Genomic DNA, 23651 nt, shown 5'->3' with positions numbered 1-23651 from the left:
CTTCTATTCCAGAAAGCCACTCCTGCAGAGCAACAGCTTCAGTGTAAAAGCAAGGCTGGACAATTAGTGAATTTTTATTGACTTTATTTCTTTTATTTGACCAAGTTTAAACATCTGATTTTGGTTTTGCATGCTTGGAGAGGTTTTTTTGTTGCATTAATCGGAAGATGGGGTAGTTATATATTTTGTTCCACTCATAGGTCTGCCTTATTTCTTTAAAAACTGCATACAATCAAGTATTTTTAAATTGGCAACATCACTTCCTTTTTAAATTTGAGTTTTGTTATAACCGACCCGGAAGTGGGAAGTGAGAGCAGTCAGTTTACCCATCCTCACCTGGTTGTAACAAGGTATTCAGAATAGCTGAATGCACCCATCTTTCCAAGCAGCACAGAGAGCACAAATGATCGACTATTCATGGACGAATTCCAGAAATGTGCAACAGACACAATGTGGCTCGATGCCCGTTAACAACTTGTTCCGATAGTTGTTCTTGTAAGTATTATGCATTAATCTCCTTATTCCAGCAACAAATTAAAAAGTTGCTTTCTCTGAAAATCCCCCTCAGATTTAGGTGATGTTATCATGGACTCGCTCTTCCATTGAACGCTTTAATCTTGCAGGTGACAATGCAGGATGTGCAATGAGTAATCTGGTCCAAAGTCTGCACTTTGACTGAAGGCCCATAGTGGTGATGTGGAAGGTAAACACCGGCATAAGCGTGGTTGGGCTGAATAGACCGTATTGGTGATGCAACTCTGCTGTCAATCTCTGCATTCCTCCAAATCGGGCCTCTTCCGCATCGGTCTTTCTTCATCCCTCTAATGGTAGCCACAATTTCAGCTGCCTGGACACTTGGGGAGTTCCAGAATTCCCTGCTTAAACCTTTCCACTCCTCTAAGCCACTCCTTGAAACCTGCATCATAGACGAAAGCTTTTGGCCACATCTCCAGATGTCTCTTCATTTAACTCAAGTGTCAAATGTTATCTGATAACACTCCTATGAAGTACCTCGGGACTTTTTACTATATAAATGAAAATTGTCATATCAATGAATGAAAAGAAGAGTTGAATACTTGGCACAATCAGCCTCAAAAGCCGAGATAGATATTTTTGAACAGTAAACATTTTATTAGAGTTCCACGACAATCTTCTACAAGTAAAATCTGAATCAAGAAATGTTTGGATACAAAATAAATTAAAAGTTATTCAGAGAGAAAAAAAATCAGCTTTTGCTTTCAAGGTACTACATTGAAAACCCCTCAGCTTCAATTCTCGGGTATCTTCTCACGTCTTGTAATTGTGGCCCTCGCACCACCAGTCATATCGGTTGGTGAGGAAGCTAGGTCAGCACAAGGGAGAAAAGGATACAAGCGTTTGCTGAAGAGTGGTGGAAAGAGTCCCCGTGTGGAGCATCGGCCAGTTGGGCTGAATGACCTGTTTCTGTGCCATGGACATGGTGAAAATCCTCTCAACCAGGCACACTGTCCGTTGTTTTAAATGATCAACCATTCAAAGAAAGTCCTTCCTTGCTCGCCCAACATTGGCTAAAATTCCAGCCACTCTGTCATGTACAAGCAAGTCGCTGGAGAAATGTCCCCGCCTTCATGGCAATCATCAAATACCTGGAAAACATCACCATAAAAGGAAATGAACTCCCGTTTCAGAACAGAGGGGAACACTTCAATACACAGTGGCAGCAAAATCAGCCAAGGACAGCATCAAACTGAGTTCTGAAGGGGAAACCCTTCTGCTTAATAGGCTATACGCTGTGTGTAGGATCGTTAAGTGTAATTAACTCTTATGGCATCGAACAATCGGGAATATTTTAATGAGAGGCTTGCACTTACATTGGGGAAAGTTGCAGGGCTATGGGACTAATTGGATAGCTCCAGCTATGCAACATAGGAGAGACACAGAAATAAAAACTTGAACGCACAAACCAATCTAGTGATTTACTAAAGGGGAAAATGTTAATTCCCTGAAACAAATCGACCACAGAAACCCACAGGTTAAACGCACTGCAAAAAATAAAACACAGGCCTGCAGAACTGCTGTGTCTTCCTGATCTGACTCAATAGCTAAATGTAAAAGGTACTGGGTAGACTCACATCAATAAATTACTGGTTGTTTCACCCCCCCCAGCCACACACAAAGGTAACACTCCGCCAATCCAAGAGAGAACACACTTACTGGGCACATGCCACAAGGTGTCCGCATCAGGCCGGTGGGCTGGATGATGGGATTAACTGCTCTATACAGCTTCATTTGTCCATCCACGCTCCCGACAGTACCTTCTTTTGCAGCTATGATAGTCATCTCCACCTTCCCATCATATATCAACGTGTTCAGAATGGTTTCGATGTCTTCCATAGAGAGTTCCACCTGAGGTTGCAAAAGCCATCGCAGTTACTCACAGTCAATGTGCTTTGGAAAGATATAGACACAGCAGAAATCACAACTCAACAAAAATGTCAAGATACTTGTTGGAGTGACGACTGATTTAATACTGCTCCAATCCATCAACCATTTCAGTAACCAGTACTGGCGCCTTTTGTGCTCACCCAGCCCATTAACCATTAGTAATCACTCCTTTAAAACAGGGTCAGTATGTCAGTCCTCTCCATTATAGCGACAGCACCATCAAGCTGCAAGCCCAGAGGATATTCTGTTTAATGCCAAAATATAAGGTCATAAGTTCAAGACCCAGCAATAGGAACAGGATTAGGCCATTTAGCCCTGAGGACCTGTTTTTCTATTCAATGTGCTCAATTCGGATCTATGTCTGAACATCATCTACCTGCCTTTGCCCATATCCTTGAATACCTGTGGCTATAAACATCTATCAATATTGGTTTTAAAGTTAGCAACTGACCTAGCATTAATTGCCATTTGTGGAATAGAGTTCTAAATTTCTACCACCTTTTGCATTAGAAGCAGTTCCTAGTTTCACTCCTGAGGGTCAGGCTCTGGTATTCCTGTACTACAGCTGAAATAACCTTGCTCTATACAACCTTATTCTCCCCTTAATATCTTAACCGTTTAACTTATTAGGAATACAGTCCTAGTTGTGTAATCTCTCCTTGCGATTGGACCATTGGAGTCAAGGTATTACTCTAGTATATCAACGTTGCAGTCCATCCAAGGTTACAATATCCTTCCTAAGGTGTGATGCCCCAGGAGTACTTTTCACAGTAGAGCTGAAGCTATCTCCTTGTATCCTTGTCCACTGGATACAAGGCCAGCATTCAGTAACTTTTACTGATTTAAAAGTCAAGAATCGGTACAGAAAACAATGATCTCTGGTATCCCAAAGTCTCTTTGAGACCTTCATTGCTTCTGTCTTTATGCCCCCCCCCCCCCCCGCCCCCATTTAAAAAGTACCTTGTTCCATCCATTTTAGATTCAAAGTGGATGACCTCACATTTGCCACAGTTTTGTCATTAATCTATTATATCTCTTTGTAATTTTACATTTCCATATATGCTGCTCACATTGCCATTTTTCTTGGTGTCTTTGGCAACATTGGATACGTGTCTTTCTATCCCAAAGCTGTTGATAAATTTGTTGAATGGTTGAGGCCCCAACCCGACCCTTACGGGAATCAATGGTCACATCCTACCAATTAAGCTTGCCACTTACCCCTGCGCCTGTCTCCTCTCCACTCAATCAATCTCCTAATCAGGTCAATGATTTGCCTGAGCTTTACCTTCAGCTAACAGACTGGCTAAGAAGAGCGTGAGGTCAGGTGTAATGCCTGGATCTGATATGTCTCTCTTGTGGAGACCATGAATTGGATTCAATTTGAATTGGTTTTTGGAGCAGGCAAGGAGCTGGATTAGGGATTTGCCCCGTCCACATTCTGAGCTCTAGCTTTGTAACTCCGATCAAATAATTTTTTTTTTAAAACTGATTTCTGGAAGTCCCAGTAAATAACCTCCACTGACATGCCCTCGTCCACTACTTTAGCATCGCCTCAAAAAGATTTACCAAGATTTGGTAGATGTGCAAGCTACCGCTCTCCAATCAGCTGAAAAGTTTACGTGTTCCAACGCAAATAACCCATTTTAAAAGAAAGATTCCAGAAACCTGCACACAGGCTCCAGACTGACACTCCAGTGCAGTACTAAGGGAATGTTGAAGGTATCTTCTTTCGGATGAGATGTTAACCCAAGGCTAAGTCTGCCCTCACAAGTGGGCATAAAAGATTGAATGCCACTATTGTAGAGACGAGCAGGGGAGTTCCCTCCAGCATCCTGGCTAACATGTATTCCTCAACAATCATCAGTAAAACACATAGGCCATAATTTTGCGGCCAGTGGCAAAGCAATGCTCCTCTTCAATGACCTTAAAGAAAGCTACAAACAAGCAGTCTGTGTGGTATGGCTATCCCCTGTCTGAATGGCTGTTTACATTTGAGGTAAAATCAAGAGGATAATTTGGTGTACAACAGCAGCCAATAACATTGGGAACATATCTATGAAACAGCCAATCACATTCAACACAGCAAACCAGAAAGTAAAAAGCACTAAAAATCTCACTTTTAATTTACATTTTTCGATAGCAAAATAGATGATGATTGAAATAAGGTAGAAACACTTCCGGGTGCGGCTATGCAGAGCTAGGTCGCATATTCGGTAGCTCCCGCTTGGAACGGACTTTTGGGCTCTTTTACAGGGCCCCCACGGCATTTGTTTGACATTTCCCGGTGTGGCAAGAAGACTGCAACATTCCCCTGACAGCGTCCCCCAGGAATGTTAAGTCTGTTGGCTTCCAGACCCGGCAGAAACAGTAAAAGATTTGGCTGCAACAGGATAAACAGGGCCTCTTCCAGCATGCAGGCGGGGGAAGGGCAAACCTAAAGCTGCAAACTGACCTGAGGGCCTTTATCAAAAGTGAATTCTAACAGCAGAGGGAACAACTGTGAAAAGATCTCACCAAGGCCACTGAAGAAGCGGGGACGAGGCTTCCGGTGGCGGCCATGGAGGAGTAGGTCGCGCATTTGGCAGTTCCCGTCTGGAACGGACTCTTAGACCTTTTTCAGGAGTTCCCACAGACATTTTGGGGCAGATTGGTGAAGCGAACACTGCCAAAAGGATTCCCTCTCGAGACTTTTGGGCTCTTTTCAGGGCCCCCAAGGGCACTTTTTCGACGTTTCCCGGTGTGGGAAGGAGTTAATAATAGCTCCCCGTCAGTATATGGCTTTAACTAGGAGCGGGGTGACAAAAAAGGTGGTGGTGGACCAGAAGAAGGGAGGGAAGAAGGACAAAATGGCGGCGGGCGGAGACCAGGCAGCATGGAGGCAGTGGGCGGAGGAGCAACAGGAGGGTATCCAGCGCTGCCTCAGAGAGATTAAAACGGACCTGCTAGAGCCAATGAAGGCTTCTATTGATAAGTTGCTGGAGACACAGACGGCCCAGGGGGTGGCGATCCGAGAGGCTCAACAAAAGATCTCTGACAATGAGGACGAGATCTTAGTCCTGGCGGTAAAGGTGGAGGCGCACGAGGCGCTCCACAAGAAATGGCAGGAGCGGTTCGAGGAGATGGAGAATCGGTCGAGGCGGAAGAATCTGCGGATTCTGGGCCTCCCGGAGGGGCTGGACGTGGGGGCCTATGTGGTCACCATGTTAAACTCGCTGATGGGAGTGGGGTCCTTCCAGGGGCCCCTGGAGCTGGAAGGGGCCCATAGAGTGTTGGCAAGGAGGCCCAAGGCTAACGAGCCTCCGCGGGCGGTGCTGGTGCGGTTCCATCGGTTCGTCGATCGGGAGTGTGTGCTCAGGTGGGCCAAGAAGGAGAGGAGCAGCAGGTGGGAGAATGCGGAGGTTCGGATATATCAGGACTGGAATGCGGAGGTGGCGAAGAGGAGGGCCGGGTACAATCGAGCGAAGGCGCTGCTGCACAGGAAGGGGGTGAAGTTTAGCATGTTGCAGCCGGCGCGACTGTGGGTTACCTACAAGGACCGGCACCATTATTTTGAGTCTCCGGAGGAGGCGTGGGCCTTTGTTCAGGCCGAGAAGCTGGACACAGACTGAGGGTCGGGATGGGTGATTGGGGACTGCGGTGGATATGTTATGCCTATTTTTGGTCGGGGGGGGGGGGGGGGCCTTTGCATTGTTTTGGGTTTCCTTTTCTCTGTGTTTTTCTCTTTCGGGTTGGGGAGGGTGGATGGGGCGGGTTGGGCACTGTTTTGGTTGGTGGCGGGGCCTGTTAGGTGGAGAGCGCGGGATTTTTTTTCCCGCGCCGAAGACTGGGGGGGGGGGGGTGAAGCGAGGATTGTTTCCCGCGCTTAGAACTGAGGGGGAGAGCCTGTGAATGAGGAGCGGGAGAGGAGGATGTGCCACACAATGGGAGGAGTCGAAGGGGAGGCGGGAGTGGCCGGGGTCAGCAGGAGTCAGCTGACTTGCGGAAGTGCAATGGGGGGAGTAAACCAGCTAGGATGGGTCCTAGACCGGGGGGGGGAAATCGAGTAGCTGCTGCTAAGATCAAGGAGGAGCTGGAGCGAGTGGGGTGGGTCGAGACGGGGGTATGCCGCTGTGGGGAACGGGCCGGGTGTGGGGTGCGGGCGCGTAGCTGGCCGAGGAGGGGGTCATGGCTCGTCGGCGGGGGAGGGGGGGCGGGTAGCCCCCTGATCCGGCTGATAACCTGGAATGTAAGGGGACTGAATGGGCCGGTTAAGCGGGCCTGCGTGTTCGCGCACTTGAAGGGACTCAAGGTGGATGTGGTTATGCTCCAGTGGGGATGGTATGGGAGGCACTGAAGGCGGTGGTGAGGGGAGAGCTGATCTCCATCAGGGCCCACAAGGAGCGGAGGGAGAGGGAGAGGCTGGTGGGGGAGATGGTGAGGGTAGACAGGAGGTATGCGGAAGAACCTGAGGAAGGATTGTTGAGGAAGAGGCGCAGCCTCCAGGCCAAATTCAACCTGGTGACCACCAGGAAGGCGGAGGTGCAGTGGAGGAAAGCCCAGGGGGCGGTCTACGAGTATGGGGAAAAGGCAAGCCGGATGTTGGCGCATCAGCTTCGGAAGCGGGACGCAGCTAGGGAGATCAGGGGAGTTAAGGACAGGGGAGGGAACGTGGTGCGGAGTGGGGTTGGCATCAATGGGGTCTTCAGGGACTTCTACGAGGAATTGTACCGATCCGAGCCCCCACGGGAAGAGGGAGGGATGGGCCGTTTCCTGGACCAATTGAGGTTTCCAAAGGTGGAAGAGGGACTGGTGGCGGGACTGGGGGCCTCGATTGGGCTGGAGGAGCTGATCAAAGGGATAGGAAGCATGCAGGCGGGGAAGGCACCGGGGCCGGACGGTTTCCCGGTCGAGTTCTATAAAAAATATATGGACCTGTTGGGCCCGCTGTAAGTTAGGACCTTCAATGAGGCAAGGGAGGGGGGGGCTTTACCCCCGACGATGTCCCGGGCACTGATCTCCTTGATCCTGAAGCGGGACAAGGATCCCCTGCAATGTGGGTCTTACAGACCAATTTCCTTGCTAAATGTAGATGCCAAAGTGCTGGCGAAGGTCTTAGCCACGAGGATTGAGGATTGTGTGCCGCAGATCATCTATGAAGACCAGACGGGGTTTGTGAAGGGGAGACAGTTGAACGCGAATGTGCGGAGACTTTTGAACGTTATCATGATGCCGGCAAGGGAAGGGGAGGCGGAGATAGTGGGCGGCGATGGATGTTGAGAAAGCCTTCGATAGGGTAGAGTGGGGGTACCTGTGGGAGGTGCTGAAGAGGTTCGGGTTTGGGGAGGGGTTTGTCAGGTGGGTTAGGCTGTTGTATGAGGTCCCAATGGCGAGTGTGGCCACAAATAGGAGGAGGTCCGAGTACTTTCAGTTGCACCGAGGGACGAGACAGGGGTGTCCCCTGTACCCCTGCTCTTCGCACTGGCGATTGAACCCCTGGCTATGGCACTGAGAGAGTCGAGGAACTGGAGGGGGTTGGTGCAGGGTGGGGAGGAGCATAGGGTGTCGCTCTATGCGGACGACCTGCTGCTGTACGTGGCAGACCCGGTGGGAGGAATGCCAGAGGTAATGAGGATGCTTAGGGAATTCGGGGACTTTTCGGGGTACAAGCTCAATATGGGGAAGAGCGAGCTGTTCGTAGTTCAGCTAGGGGACCAGGAGAGGGGGATTGGCGAGCTCCCACTAAAAAGGGCGGAGAGGAGTTTCAGATATTTGGGGGTCCAGGTGGCCAGGAGCTGGGGGGCCCTGCATAGGCTTAACTTTACAAGGCTGGTGGAGCAAATGGAGGAGGAGTTCAAGAGGTGGGACGCGTTGCCGCTGTCCCTGGCGGGTAGGGTGCAGTCAATCAAAATGACGGTGCTCCCAAGGTTTTTGTTCCTGTTCCAGTGCCTCCCCGTGTTTATCCCGAAGGCTTTTTTCAGGCGGGTTAACAGGAGTATAATGGGGTTTGTGTGGGCGCGAGGGACTCCGAGGGTGAGAAGGGTGTTCCTGGAGCGGAGTAGAGATAGGGGGGGCTGGCGCTGCCCAACCTCTGTGGGTACTACTGGGCCGCCAATGCGACAGTGGTGCGCAAGTGGGTGATGGAGGGGGAGGGGGCTGCATGGAAGAGGCTGGAGACGGCGCCCTGTGTTGGTACGAGTCTGGGGGCGCTGGCAACGGCGCCGCTGTCGCTCCCTCCAAGGAGGTATACCACGAGCCCGGTGGTGGTGGCGGCCCTCAAAATTTGGGGGCAGTGGAGGCGGCATAGGGGGGAAGTTAGGGCATCGGCGTGGCCCCATTAAGGGGGAACCAACGGTTCGCCCCAGGAAGAACAGGTGGAGGGTTTTCAGGGTGGCACAGGGCAGGCATATGAAAGTTGGGGGACCTGTTTGTGGACGGGAAGTTCGCGAGCTTGGGTCAGCTGGAGGAGAAGTACGGGCTCCCCCCGGGAAACACCTTCAGGTATTTACAGGTAAGGGTTGTTGCTAGACGGCAGGTGATGGAATTCCCACGGCTACTGCCACACACAGTACAGGACAGGGTGCTCTCGGGGTGGTGGGTGGGAGTGGGGAAGATCTCGGAAACTCACCAGGTGATGCAGGATGAGGAGGAGGCCTCGGTGGTGGAGTTGAAAGGTAAGTGGGAGGAGGAGTTGGGAGAGATGGAAGAGGGGACGTGGGCAGATGCCCTAGGGAGGGTGAACTCTTCCTCTTCATGCGCGAGGCTCAGCCTCATAAAGTTTAAGGTGCTGCACAGGGCACACATGACCGGGACAAGGATGAGCAGGTTCTTTGGGGGTGAGGACAGGTGTGTTAGGTGCTCAGGGAGCCCAGCAAATCACACCCATATGTTCTGGGCATGCCCAGCGCTGGAGGAATTTTGGAAGGGCGTAGCGAGGACGGTGTCGAGGGTGGTATGATCCAGGGTCAAACCGGGCTGGGGGCTCGCGATATTTGGGGTGGCAGAGGAGCCGGGAGTGCAGGAGGCGAAAGAGGCCGGAATCCTGCGTCCCTGGTAGCCCGGCGAAGGATTCTCCTTCAGTGGAAAGATACGAGGCCCCCAAGCGTGGAATCCTGGATCAGCGATATGGCAGGGTTCATTAAATTGGAGAGGGTGAAATTCGCCTTGAGAGGGTAGGTACAAGGGTTCTTTAGGCGGTGGCAACCATTCTTAGACTTTCTGGCAGAATGATAGACATTGGTCAATGGCAGCAGCAGCTCGGGGGGGGGGGGTTACTTTATTTTTGTTTATGTTATTTACACTGGAAGGGTCTGAGGGGGTGTATACACCTGTTGTGTTAAGTCGGGGTGTTAATGTTAATTTATTATCTAGGTACGGGGGGGGGGGGGGGGGGGGGGGGGGTTTGGGGTTGCCTTTTTAGATGGTGTTTTGTACTTAACCCTATTGGGTTCTTTTTTCTTTCTCATTTTGTTATTGATATTTTATGAAAACCTTTAATAAAAATTATTTTTTTTAAAAAAGAATTAAGGTAGAAGCTAGAGCAACAAAAAAATTAACAAGCTTGCTTTATTTTTAAAAGGTGTGGAATTTATTCTGAAGAAATTTTTTAAAATTCGTTTTTTCAGGGCTCGTAAGAGCAATAATTATGATGTTATTACGTTGTTTAAAGCTCTTTTACACCTCAAGGTGTAACGTTATCAAAGTTTCCTACAGTAAGATCAACAGCGTAAAACGGAACATTGGATTGGATTTGTTTATTGTCACGTGTACCGAGGTACAGTGAAAAGTATTTTTCTGCGAGCAGATCATTTAGTACATGAAAATAAAATAAAACGAAAATACATAATAGGGCAACACAAGGTCCACAATGTAAATACATAGACACCAGCATCGAGTAAAGCATATAGGAGTGTAATGTTAATCAGGTCAGTCCATAAGAGGGTCGTTTAGGATTCTGGTAACAGCGGGGAAGAAGCTGTTTTTGAATCTGTTCGTGTGTGTTCTCAGACTTTCGTATCGCCTGCTCGATGGAAGAAGGAGTAAGCCGGGTTGGAGGGGTCTTTGATTATGATGCCCGCTTTTCCCAGGCTGTGGGAACATAGGAAATAAGAGAAGGAATCGACCATTCAGCCCCTCTAACCTGCCCTACCATCCAGTTCAATCATGGCTGATCTTTGACCTCACCACCATTTTCCCACATTAACCCCATATGCAGTTTTGAACATACTCAATGACTGAGCCTCCACAGCTGTCTGGGGTAGACGATTTGAAGGACTTTTGAATCTTTCCCTTCATCGCCGTCCTTTTTCTGAGACTATGTCCCTGATTCCAGACCCGGGGAAGAATGGTCAATTCAATTGATTTCCCATTTATTGCAGTTTGGTGGGGTGCCATGTGGTGTACTCAGTATGTGTGTGTGTGTGTGCATGTGTGTGTGTGTGGGGGGGGGGGGGGGAGGGCAATCCAAGCACAGTCACTGGTGGTAGGGGGGCACCCAAGGCAAGTCACTGGGTGTGTGCGTGTGTGTGTTGGGGGGGGGGGGGGGTGTGAATGGGGGTTTCCACACTGGTGCACTAACTGGGAAGCATGGAGTCACTCATAGAAATTTCAATTAAACTGTCATTATCATCACATTGCCTCAAGGTTTGGCAGAGTTTGCTGAGGCAAGCATAAGCAGTCATCGTTCTTTCAAACTCCTGAAAGGTTTCTTGCAATATACACTTGGTACCTCTCACTTCGACACTGCATGTAATGAGTTGTATTTTATCTCAATGACTTGATTTAACAAAGAATATTCACCAGTTTGTAGTGCTTCCTAGTTCTCAGACCTATATTTTTTGGATAAAATATGACAGTATCCTATCATACATAAGAGCAATCCGATGATAATATCTTCTGTATGTCCAACACAGAAACCAGACATTTCCCCTGTGGAAAACCAACATCAATGCCACATGGTTAACCAGGATCCTAGGAGCTGGTAACCTTGACGCCCAGTTAGTTACCTTCTATCTGAGCAATGTTACGTTTACCGTGACCATCAGTGGCACAACTGGAACATTTGACTATACAGGGTGTTCTCGTACCTTGCTGATACCCAATTCACAGATGTATTTCCAGACTTCATGGGATGAAGCAAACGAACTGTTCCGTTGAACCATAGGGCTTTGTTTACTCTCACGAGCAACCTCTGCCTGTAGGGAACACAAGGTTGCTTTCTTTATTAGTGATCAACTCTGTCAAATAATACTCAATGCAAGTATTCAAATTTTCCATTTACTACAAAATTGCACCGAGCATTCCCTACAGAGGTTCACTGTCACCCAAGCATAAATAGATTTATAATAAATACTGGACTCCGTTATAAGCAGTTCAATGTCAGGAGGTGGTTCTTTTCTGAAAGAACAGTGGAACCTCTGGAAAAGGCTGCTGGCTCGTGCCAATCCTTGAAGTGGGAGCTGGATCGCCATCTGGCTGGGGCAGAGATAACCACACAAACAGGTAAGCTTTGTATAGACTTCCCTGGACCAGAGTGATCTCATTGGCTAGTTGTCATCTCCCTTGCCCCTCCCGGCCATCCTGCTCACCCTTTTGTATTAACTCAATAGCAGAGAGACTCAAACCCTCTGCACCTAGACCTGAACGTCAAATCTTCTGATAATGTTGTACAATCTACATTATCAACAGACCAGCAACTCCCAGGCCTTACCTTATTTTGTAAGAATTTGAAACACTGCTGATTCAGCACTTCTACAAACTCGGACTCAAAATCCTGGTCACTGTACCAAGCTCCACCCGTCACAGAGCGATCTGGCTGCAGGTTATACAGCATGTATACCTTTTTCTTCGAAGCCTGGAGGAGGACGAAAAATGAGTCAAAATTGTTCCTTGGCATGTGGGCAGTACTGGAGAAGCAACCCTGCTTGTCCAGAGGGCATTAAGAGCCAATCACGCAGTGAGACTGGAGTGTCCATGACATGACGGCCAGACCACTGACCAGGTGGGCACATGGGGGCAGGTTCGCTTTCCTGAAGGACATCATGTATCAGTTGGGATTTAAAACAATTCACCAGGTTTCATAGTTGGATTGGTTTTGTTTATTGTCACGTGTACCGAAGTACAGTGAAAAGTATTTTACTGCGAGCAGCTCAAACAGATCATTTAGTTCATGAAAAGAAAAGAAAACACATGATAGGGCAATACAAGGTACACAATGTAAATACATAGACACCGGCATCAGGTGAAGCTTTCAGGAGTGTAGTATTAATCAGGTCAGTCCATAAGAGGGTCGTTTAGGAATCTGGTAACAGCGGGGAAGAAACTGTTTTTGAATCTGTTCATGTGTGTTCTCAGACTTTCGTATCTCCTGCCCGATGGAAGAAGTTGGAAGAGTGAGTAAGCCGGGAGGGAGGGGTCTTTGATTATGCTGCCCACTTTCCCAAGGCAGCGGGAGGTGCAGACAGAGTCAATGAATGGGAGGCAGGTTTGTGTGATGGACTGAGCTGTGTTCACGACTCTCTGAAGTTTCTTCCTGTGTCAGCCCACACCTTATCAGTCTTTCACCTCTCCCAGCGCAATTTCACAACTTCCGAACATGGGGTTTCAACCCATGACCTCTCTATTGCTAGACCAACACTATAACTGTAGTGTTTCCCTCTTCTGTTAGAATCTCTACAGTGCAGGAGGCCATTCGACCCGTCGAGTCTGCACCGATCCTCTGAAACAGCACCATATCAAGACAAACCCTATCCCCGTAACCCAGTAATCCCACCTAACCTTTTCTTTTGGACACTAAGGGGCAATTGATCATGGCCAATCCACCTAACCGTAACATCTTTGGACTGTGGGAGGAAACCGGAGCACCCGGAGGAAACCCATGCAGACACGGAGAGAACGTGCAAACTCCACACAGTTATCCAAGGCTGGAATTGAACCTGAGGGGTCCCTGGCACCATGGGGCAGCAGTGCTAATCACTGTGCCGCCATAATTGAGAGGTAATTTGGTGCAAAATTCAATACCAGCCTAGTACACAGATTGCAATAAACTTTAGTGTTTGATGTCCCCTTGTTGAGATCAGGACACCTCAGGCTGCTGAACTGTACTATGGACAGGCCTCACTGTTTCGGCACCGAGCTCACCCAATGGGACAGAAACCCATGTTGTAACGTTTCTGTGCCGCAAAATCCACAAGACCAGATTTGTCCTGGAAATTGTAGCAGCAGTGTTGGAAAGCTGACATTTTTAAAAAACACAGAAAAGTACCAGGGAAAGGTAAAATCAGCCAGGATTTAAAAATGTAACAAAATGTCAGGCAGGAAAAAGCCAGCTGGTCCATCAAGCCTCCCAGGCTCATGATAGCTGACCAAATACTCATGTAATGTTCTGGTAGAAGCAATAAGAAAAAAAGTTCATGGGTTTAAAATATTTGGGTGTTTCTGGGGTGACTTTTCGCATAACAAAAGTAAGAAATTCTCTGTAGGATAGAAAAATGCTCCGCCAATCTCAACACGTCAATTACACTTTATGCTTTCAAAGTATTTGCCTCCGGAAGTACTTTTAAAAATGGTGCAATGACTTTCCCCTCAGCTTTCTTCTTTCATCCACCGCAGTCAGAACAGCACTTTCAAATAAGGCTCAGAAGAGAAACTGGGTGGATGGGCATGGTGGTGCAGTGGTTAGCACTGCTGCCTCCCGGCGCCGAGGACCCGGGTTCGATCCCGGCCCCAGGTCACTGTCTGTGTGGAGTTTGCACATTCTCCCCATGTCTGCGTGGGTCTCACTCCCAGAACCCGAAGATGTGCAGGGTAGGTAAATTGGCCATGCTGAATTGCCCCTTAATTGGAAAAAAAACAATTGGGTACTCTAAATTTATATTTAAAAAAAGAGAAACTGGGTGAATACTTGAACAGGGGAAGTTCAGGTCCTACTCTTGAGACTTCCCATAATCTAGGCTGATATGCCAACGCAGTACTGGGTGCTGTACTGTCAAAAAATGCTGTGATTCAGACAAGATATTAAACTGAGGCTCTATATACCCACTCAGGTGGGCGCAAAAGATACCAGGGCATTATTCCGAAGAGCAGGTTTCTCTCCAGTGTCCAGGTCATCATTCTGCTAACAACTAAATAACAGATGATCTGGTCATTCATCACACTGCTATTTGTGGGAGCTGGCTGCGCACAAATATACAAGTGGGCATCACGGTAGCACAGTGGTTAGCACTGTTGCTTCACAGCTCCAGGGTCCCAGGTTCGATTCCCGGCTTGGGTCACTGTCTGTGCGGAGTCTGCACGTTCTCCGTGTGTCTGCGTGGGTTTCCTCCGGGTGCTCCGGGTTCCTCCCTCAAGTCCCAAAAGACGTGCTTGTTAGGTGAATTGAACATTCTGAATTCTCCCTCTGTGTACATGAACAGGCACCGGGAATGTGGCGACTAGCGGCTTTTCACAGTAACTTCATTTCAGTGTTAATGTAAGCTTACTTGTGACAAAAAAGATTATTACTGCCACATTTCCAACATTACAACACTTTCCGCATTTCAAAAGTACTTAATTAGCTATGAAGTACTTTGAGGTGTTGAGATTGTAAAGCTGCTATGTAAATGTCTCCCGGTTTTGCATTTTTGTGCAGCCTGATAAAGATAAGGAGCATTAACATTTCCAAACCCACCCCCAATGTACTCACAGCCACAGACTTGACAGCTTTAATTAGTTTTTTGCTCTCCATGTTCTTGAGGATTTTGTTGATCTCGGTTAGTGGGAGGTTGCTCTTGTATCGGATATCTCTGCTCCATATACCTACAAAAAAATTCAATTCAGATCACTGGAACTCAATGGTGAATTTTAAGCTGCATTGGTTTAGCAGTGATAAGAACCAAGATTCACATTTTCCAGTTATTAATATTTTACGTTATGCACAGAGATCGACCTGTAATTTTATTATAACATATCACAGAATCTTCTAAGTGTCAGCTGGGACTCTGTGAGTAGCACTTTTGTCACAAGGTTATGGGTCAAGCCCCGCCCCATGACTCGAGTACATCATTTCAGCTAAGACCACTTAGTGGAGGAAATATGGCACTAACACAGGGCAGTCTTTTGGATGAGACCTTAAACCCAGGTCTATCTGCCCCAGAGTTGGACCAAAAAGATCCCACGGCACTATTTTGGGGGTGAACAAGGGAGTCTTCCAAGATGTGTCCCTCAACCAACCTCACTACAAAACAGGTCATGAAATCCCTACAGTGCAGGAGACCATTCAGCCCATTGAGTCTGCTCAAACACTCTAACAGAGCACTCCACCCAAGCCCAATCCCCACCCTATCCCAATAGCCAAGGGCTGGAATTGAACCCGGATTCCTGGCCCTGTGAGGCAGCAGTGCTCACCATTGTGACACTGCGCCACCAAGGTCATGTGGTCAGTTATTTCTCTGCTGTTTGAGACCTTGCTGCGTGCAAACTGATTGTTGTGCTTACTATATCACAACAGCACCTTCACTTCAAAAAGCACTCAATTGGCTGCAATGAGGCATCCTGAGGGTACTGTATGAATGCAAGTCATACCAAAGACAAAATTAGAATGTATAAACAATTAACACTTGCAGCAGCATAATGGGCAGCACGGTAGCATCGTGGATAGCACAATTGCTTCACAGCTCCAGCGTCCCAGGTTCGATTCTGGCCTGGGTCACTGTCTGCGCGGAGTCTGCACATCCTCCCAGTGTCTGCGTGGGTTTCCTCTGGGTGCTCCGGTTTCCTCCCACAGTCCAAAGATGTGCAGGTTAGGTGGATTTGCCATGATAAATTGCCCTTAGTGTCCAAAATTGCCCTTAGTGTTGGGTGGGGTTACTGGGTTATGGTGATAGGGTGGAGGTGTTGACCTTGGGTAGGGTGCTCTTTCCAAGAGCCGGTGCAGACTCGAGGGGCCGGATGGCCTCCTTCTGTACTGTAAATTCTATGACAATTTCCTTCTGTACAGATAAGAGAATCAAGCATTTGTAGGAGGGGGGGATGGATAATTCCTCAACCCACACAATACATTCTTCCACAGCTATGGTACAAAAGCTTCAGGGAAAGCAGGTGGCTTAATAAAAATGAACTCTTTTTAAGTGTCTGCAAAAAAACATGACATTCCCTTTGACGTATTTCCATCATTGTAATCAAGTGGCCCATGTGTCTAGGTACATTACAGAACCAAAGGCAGAACATAAAGAATGGAAGTGAACTGTTGCAACCAGACACAAATCGTTCAGACCAGTGCTCATCCAGTCTGGATCACGAGGGACTGCTGCCATTCTAAAGAGTCATCCATGTGTTGGGATCACTGAGTGCAACACTTAATGCAAGAGAAACGCCCAGCTTGAAGGACGGGAGGCGTGAAGCAACAGGAGTCAAGGAAGAAATTAAGAAAACAATTCTAAGAGAGAATTTTAAGCGGTTTGTTAATTAACTTGTAGGATCTTAGTTACTGTACCTTTATTTCCAGCATCTTCGATGATTTGATACACCAGTTTTTCCTGATTGTCAGATCCCTTCATTTTGCTGTTTCAAAAAAAAATCATTCGTACATTTAATTAAAGTGGACTAAAGACTGCAGTAATTCTAAACTTCGGTTATACATTCTCACAAAGGGAGAGGTAGAGGTGGGAATTAATACTCTATGCCATGAAGTGGACCAGGCACACAGGATTTGATGTGTTGCCAATTTTTTTTATTGACAAAACCAAAAATAAAATCAACAGTCTAAAGTGTACCAGTGTTAAAAAGAGCAAGATAGGAGTGAGTAAGTGAAGAAATGGTGGTTACGTGATGCCAGGTCTGGGGGTAAAAGTTCATGGATGCTGACAGGTGGTAAGAGGTTTTGAGTCCTCAGAAAGACTCAAAACGCCAAGTTATTGTGTGACAACTCTTGGAGTGAATGCAGCAGGAACGGAGGGATCAGGGTCCCAGGTTCAATTCCCGGCTTGGGTCACTGTCTGTGTAGAGTCTGCACATTCTCCCCGTGTCTACGTGGGTTTCCTCCGGGTGCTCCGGTTTCCTCCCACAAGTCCCGTTAGGTAATTTGGGCGTGCCGTTAGTTAACTTGGACATTCTGAATTCTCCCTCTGTGTACCCGAACAGGCGCCGAGTGTGGCGACTAGGGTATTTTCACAGTAACTTCATTGTGGTGTTAATGTAAGCCTACTTGTGACAATAAATATTATTATTCTTATATTTATTTTTTGAGAGATTTGGGCTTCAGGCTTTTAATAGGGAGAAAAAATGTTTGGTATAAAACAGGAACAAAACTTCTTGGAATGTCAAATAGGGGCAGAGCCTGCAGTGATGCCCAGCATTGGAAAAATAATGTTAGAGGGCACATGGGGACAGAAGGAGGCCTTTCAGACCCTTGAGCTGGACCATTATTCAATTAGATCATGGTCAAATTGAATCTGAACACATTTTGCCCACCTTAGTTACTGGCTGAGGCATTCCCATATATGAAAATGAAATGAAAATTGCTTATTGTCACAAGTAGGCTTCAATGAAGTTACTGTGAAAAGCCCCTAGTCGCCACATTCCGGCGCCTGTTCGGGGAGGCTGGTACGGGAATTGAACCGTGCTGCTGGCCTGCTTGGTCTACTTTAAAAGCCAGCGATTTAGCCCAGTGTGCTAAACCAACCCCTCACTAGTTTCAAGAGGCATTAATCCTGCAGACCCAGCAGGTTCTGTGTCCACCCTTTCTGCTTCCAAATGGCTAGTGAGATCATGGGAGAAAGAGATGGCAAGACAATTTGTCCAGGGCTGAAATTGCATTAGATTCTGCTATTCCTGAATCTCTCCCCCCCCCCCTCCTGAAATCCTGCCCTTGGATGTTCAATCAGAGTATGTAACTGCTTCCTAATGTATGTGCTATGTTTTCTCTTCACGGCCTTAAACCTGTGACATTTGTTAAAAAGAATTGATCCAGCGTTTTAACCACCCATCGCCACTGATGTACATAACAAATGGAGCAAAGGTAGGACAATGGGTAGTAGAGATGAGCCATGATCTAATTGAATGGTGGAATACTCCCCTCCTGTTCCTGTGTATTTTCCACAAGATTGAGGGTGATGCAAAGTTGGTGTTCTCATAGGTATTCGGAGGATCAAAAGAAGCCACTGAAGCTGCTCACCTTGCAGTCTGGGTATCCTTCATTCGATAAAGGAGGCCAGAAGTACCCCTCAGCAGATCCAACTGGCCCTGAAATGATTCAATAACAAAATGACTTTACTTCACAAACAGGAAGGAGAATAATCAAGTTTCATTGCTCCAACAGAACAGGTAAACTACTCAGCAACATTACTGTAACTAAATGGGGGCTGGATTAGCTCACTTGGCTACACAGCTGGTTTGTGATGCAGAGCAAGGTGGGTTCAGTTCCCGTACTGGCTGAGGTTATTCATGAAGGCTCCGCCTTCTCAACCATGCCCATCACCTGAGGTGTGGTGATCCTCAGATTAAGCCACCACCAGTCAGCTCTCCCCCTCAAAGGGGAAAGCAGCCTATGGTCTTTATGGCGACTTAACTTACCTGTAACTAAACACTATACGTTGTGCTCTTCAAGCTAAGAAATGGAGTATTTTCTCCCACTGAACTATGAAACCCAAACAATTTTCACAAAACACCATTGACAGCAGCTTCGAAACCCATGACCTCTACTACCCAGAAGGCATTCTGTATCCATCCATAGATGCAAACCAACATCTCTAAAACAACTTTGGAAGCTCCATTCTAAAATTCAGGCAGCTGGAGGAGATATCCAGCAGTTCAATGCTTAATTGATGAGATTGCAAATCCAAGCACAAAGAAAACACCACCATGAACATGATGGCAGGAACAAATTCTTAATAAGAGTCCAAATCACACTCCAGGGAATGAAGCATGTAATCTAAACCAACACTACGGTGTACTACCGAGGAAACAATGAGGCATCATCTTTCAAATAAGATATTAAACGGCGCTTGGCCTTCCCTCGCAGACAAAAGTTAGAGATTCCAAAGCATTATTCAAAAAGAAATAGCAGGAAGTTCACCTCAGGGCACTGGTCAATATTTATTCTTCAACCAATACCTAAAACATATGAAATGGTTATCATATTGGTGTGTGTGATACCTTGCTGTGTGCAGATTGGCTGCTGCATCTCCTACACTACAGTGACTACACTAACAAAGATATTTAATTGACTCTATAGCACTCTGGGATGTGCAGAGGTCAACAATTGCACTAAATAATTACAAGTCTTTTATTATAAATATTAAATGAGTTACTATTGAGAGAAGTCTGTTGATAGCCATCGCCCTCTTCTGCGGTTCCACGTGTGGCATGTCATTCTGAATAACCTGGTCCGTGATTCCTTGTGGGAACTGCTGGCAGAGTTCTAAAATCCTAAGAGTAAAAAGAAAGGATAGTTAAGGAGCGACTACTTGTGATCTCATTCAAGTGGTAAGACACCATGATATGCAAGTGTTAGCTCCCGCTAGCCTCAAAAACACTTTAGCCTTCCCAATATTTAATAGGAAATAATTTTGGCTCATCCAGTACTGATATCGAACAAGAAGTTGATAATTTAGCAACAATGGCTGAGTCAAGAGAGCTGGTGATGAAATAAAGCTAGGTGCCATCAGTATACAAGTGAAAATTAACGCTTATGGATGTCTCCAAGGGGCAACATTGCAGATACAAAACAGGATGGGGTCTAGGATAATTCATTGGGGTAGAGTATCAATTCTGGTACTAAATTGTCCAATCCAAAACCATCACAATTATACCCTGTGATGGAACACAGAACATACAGTTTACAGCATATGGCTATATAGCACACAGAGGGACCCACATTACCTCATTATCCTACATGCACAAAACTACTGTTGGATTGGCAGGTCAACTCTCACATTTGTGAAATGCAGTTAGGGGCAAGCTGATTACAGCTGACACAAAAGCAAATTAAGGGAAATCCGTCTGAATTATAGCTCCTGAAAGAGCACCTGATACCAAATACAGAACTTCAGAGAGCTTGCGCAGACACAATGGGCTGAATAACCTCCTCCTGTGGCAATAGCAATTTGCGATCCTGCAATGTCAGTTCAGCTACTTATACTGCTCACCTTTTGTCAATGCAACACAAAAACCACATGGATATCGCAGCAAGTAAACGACATGCAGTGCGCTTACAACTCGTTGGTTACATTCAACATCTGTCTGAATCATTAAGTCATACAATGTTACATAATGGCCCTTACCACTATTCAAGGTCATAAATGGCATTCTAACTGACGGTGACAAAGGTGAACTATTCTACCTCCTCTTTCTTGAATTGGCTGTGAAACGGTTGACCACACCATCTTCCCCAATGCCTCTCCACTATCATCCAATGGGAATGCTCTTCCGTGGTTCCATTCTTACCTACATGAACATAACCCGAGTATCACTTGTAACAGCTTCTCTTTCTGATGCCGCACGATATCCCTTGTGTACCCTACAACGATCTATCCTAGGTCCACCCCCCTTATTTCTTATTTACAGTGTGCTCCTCAACGATAACACCTGTAAGTGCGGCATTCATTTTAACTTGCATGCTGATGATAGTCAGCTCTACCTCACACCACGTCTCTCGAATGCTCCAAAATTATCAGACATCCAGTATCTGGTGAGCAGAAATTTCCTCCAAGTAAAAATTGGGAAGACTGAAGCCATTATTCTCAGTCTTGCAATGTACACATTTGAAAATCTTCATGCTTGCTTTCAAACCCCCAACTGTATAGTCTCCTCCAATTTCACAAATAACACAAGAAATAGGAGCAGAAGGAGATCGTCCTGTCGAACCTGCTCTGCCACTAAATACGATCATGACTAATCTTGGACTTCAACTTAATTTCCCACCCACTCTCCATATCTTTTGATTCCAAGACCCCAAAAATCTGTCCAACCCAGCCTCAAATGGTTTGCATTCAACAATGTAGCACAACAGTCCTCTGGGATATATAAATTCCAACAATTCACAACCCATTGATTGAAGAAATTTCCCCTCATCTCAATCCAAAATGATCGGCCCCTCAACCCTCCCCCTCCCCCACCCATCCCGATGTTTTAGATTCTCTAACCAGCAGAAACAATCTCTCAGCGTCTACCCTAACAAGCTCCTTTAGAATGTCGTAGGTTTCAATGAGATTACCTCTCATTCTTCTAAACTCTATAGAATATAACTCTAATTTACGCAGCTTTTCATCATTCAACAAACAACCTTCACATCCCAGGGACCAGTCTAGTGAACCTGTGCTGTACGGCCTCCGATGCAAGTCTCTCCTTCCTTAAATGTGGATGCCAAGTATCTCTCAGTATTCCAGGTGTGGTCTCATCAAAACTCTATACGATTGAAGAAAGACTATTTTATTCCTGCATTCCAATCCCCATGCAATAAAGGCCAACATGCCATGTGTCTACTTAATTGCTTGTTCTACCTGCATGCTAACTTTGAGTTCCTTGCACAAGTTCACCCAAGTCTCCCTGAACAACAACATTTCACACCTTTCAAAAAAAATTCTGCTTTCCCAACTTATGGCCAAAGTGAATAACTTCACACTTCTCCATATTCGACTCCATTTGCCTTCTTGCTGCCCACATTCGACTCCATCTGCCTTCTTGCTGCCCAATTTCTTAACCTGTCCACATCGCTTTGCAGCCTTTCTAATGTCCTCCTCCTAGCTTACTTTTCTAACTAGGTTTGTATCTTCAGTGAGCTTAGATAGTTACTCTGTCTCTTCACTGATCCTTGGACCACTCCACAAGTCACAGCTTGCCAACTTGAAAATGCCTCATTTATGTCTACATTTTGCATCCTGTCCATTAACCAATCCTCTATCCTTCCTTAATAACAGATTCCAACACCTTTTCAACGATTGACGCCAGATTACTTGGTCTGTAGTTCCGTTTTCCCTCTCCCTTCTTTCTAGGAAAGAGGTGCTACATTTGCCAACTTCCAATATAATTTTCAAATCAAAGGATTGTGGAAAATTGTAGCCAGTGCATCCACTATCTCCGTAGCTAGCTCTTTTAGAACCCCCGATGTAGGTCATCAGATCCCATGGATTTCTTGGCCTTTTAGTTCCTTAATACTTTTCCTAATGCTGATATTAATCATCTTAATTTCCTCATTCTTTTTAGCACCTAGGTTACCCACAAATTCTGGCCTCTTGTGCATTCCTAATTATAATTGCTCCACTACTGGTGGCCATGCCTTCAGTTGCCTTGGCCCTATGCTCTGGAATTCCCTCCCTACACCTCTCCAACTTGCTTTCCTCTTTTAAGATGTCCCTTAAAACATAATGTGGAGATGCCGGCGTTGGATTGGGGTGGGCACAGTAAGAAGTCTTACAACATCAGGTTAAAGTCCAACAGATTTGTTTCGAATCACTAGCTTTCAGAGCGCAGCTCCTTCCTCAGGTGAATGCTGAGGAAGGTGCTGCGCTCCAAAAGCTGGTGTTGTAAGACTTCTTACTGTCCCTTAAAACATAATTTAATGAGCTTTTGGTCATCTTCTTACGTAGTGTCATACTTTTTAAAAACAATAATGCTCTTGCATGTGAATCACCTTGAAACATTACTTTAAAAAGGCACTATATTAAAAAAAAGTTAACTGCAGATGCTAGAATTCTGAAATTAAAACAAAAAATGCTGGAAATACTCAGTAGGTCTCGTAGCATTTGTGGAGTGAGAAGCACAGGTTGACGTTTCAGGTCAAGGACCTTTCTTCAGTCATTGTAAACGGTTGTCAGCAAAAGGGGGAGGGGTTCCAAAACATTACCTGCTTTCCAGCCCCATAGGATCTACAGCTTCTTGCTTCACTTTCACGTCCGCCATCGTCTCAAATGTTGAACATGACAATCTATTGGGAATGAACGCGGCTCGATGGGCTTGTTTGCAGAACCTGACTGCTATATGGTTGCCGTTCTCGTCCCGCGTTCGAAATTGTATCAAATATCAGCTTGGACGTTCCAAATCCAGTGTTCCACGTTCTAAACTGTGTCAAACATCGGCCTTGATGTTCCAAGTGGCGAGCTCCCGTGTGCTAAATGCCTGGGCTGAGAAGCCACAACTTCACTCCGTTCATATTCTGCCTCCTGAGTGGGGGCTTTTCACTCTGCCGGCTCAGCTTCTTCTGAACGGCGGAATAGACCAGATTCGCCAGGCGGCATAACTCCCTTCGTGTCCTCAATTGCCAGCAGTGACGGGAGATT

General features: G+C 46.5%; 2 protein-coding genes across 5 annotated transcripts in view; one reads left to right on the top strand and one right to left on the bottom strand.

The window, feature by feature from the left end:
• The window catches only part of LOC140419881 (uncharacterized protein C6orf118-like), a 147200-nt gene that overhangs the window by 23032 nt on the left and 100517 nt on the right, over positions 1–23651 (top strand). The gene's annotated exons all lie outside the window — the stretch shown is intronic.
• Positions 1109–23443, bottom strand: LOC140419861 (DNA-directed RNA polymerase III subunit RPC6). 2 transcript variants are annotated; one of them, XM_072503916.1, is made up of 9 exons: positions 23219–23443; positions 19686–19803; positions 18551–18618; positions 16871–16938; positions 15083–15195; positions 12110–12253; positions 11487–11594; positions 2295–2385; positions 1109–1625 (listed from the first exon to the last, which is right to left on the bottom strand). In XM_072503916.1, the coding sequence occupies exons 1-9, from the start codon at positions 23272–23274 to the stop codon at positions 1618–1620; spliced, it is 774 nt and encodes a 257-aa protein (XP_072360017.1). In that variant the 5' UTR covers positions 23275–23443; the 3' UTR covers positions 1109–1617. The 2 variants fall into 2 exon arrangements, with proteins under 2 accessions (XP_072360017.1, XP_072360015.1); XM_072503914.1 differs by having other exon boundaries at positions 2194–2385; positions 23219–23441.

Source organism: Scyliorhinus torazame, chromosome 1 (genome assembly GCF_047496885.1).
Source record: "Scyliorhinus torazame isolate Kashiwa2021f chromosome 1, sScyTor2.1, whole genome shotgun sequence".
Classification (NCBI taxonomy): Eukaryota; Metazoa; Chordata; class Chondrichthyes; order Carcharhiniformes; family Scyliorhinidae; genus Scyliorhinus; species Scyliorhinus torazame.
Note: the sequence above shows the minus strand (reverse complement) of the source record. Positions and strands in the feature narration are given on the sequence as shown.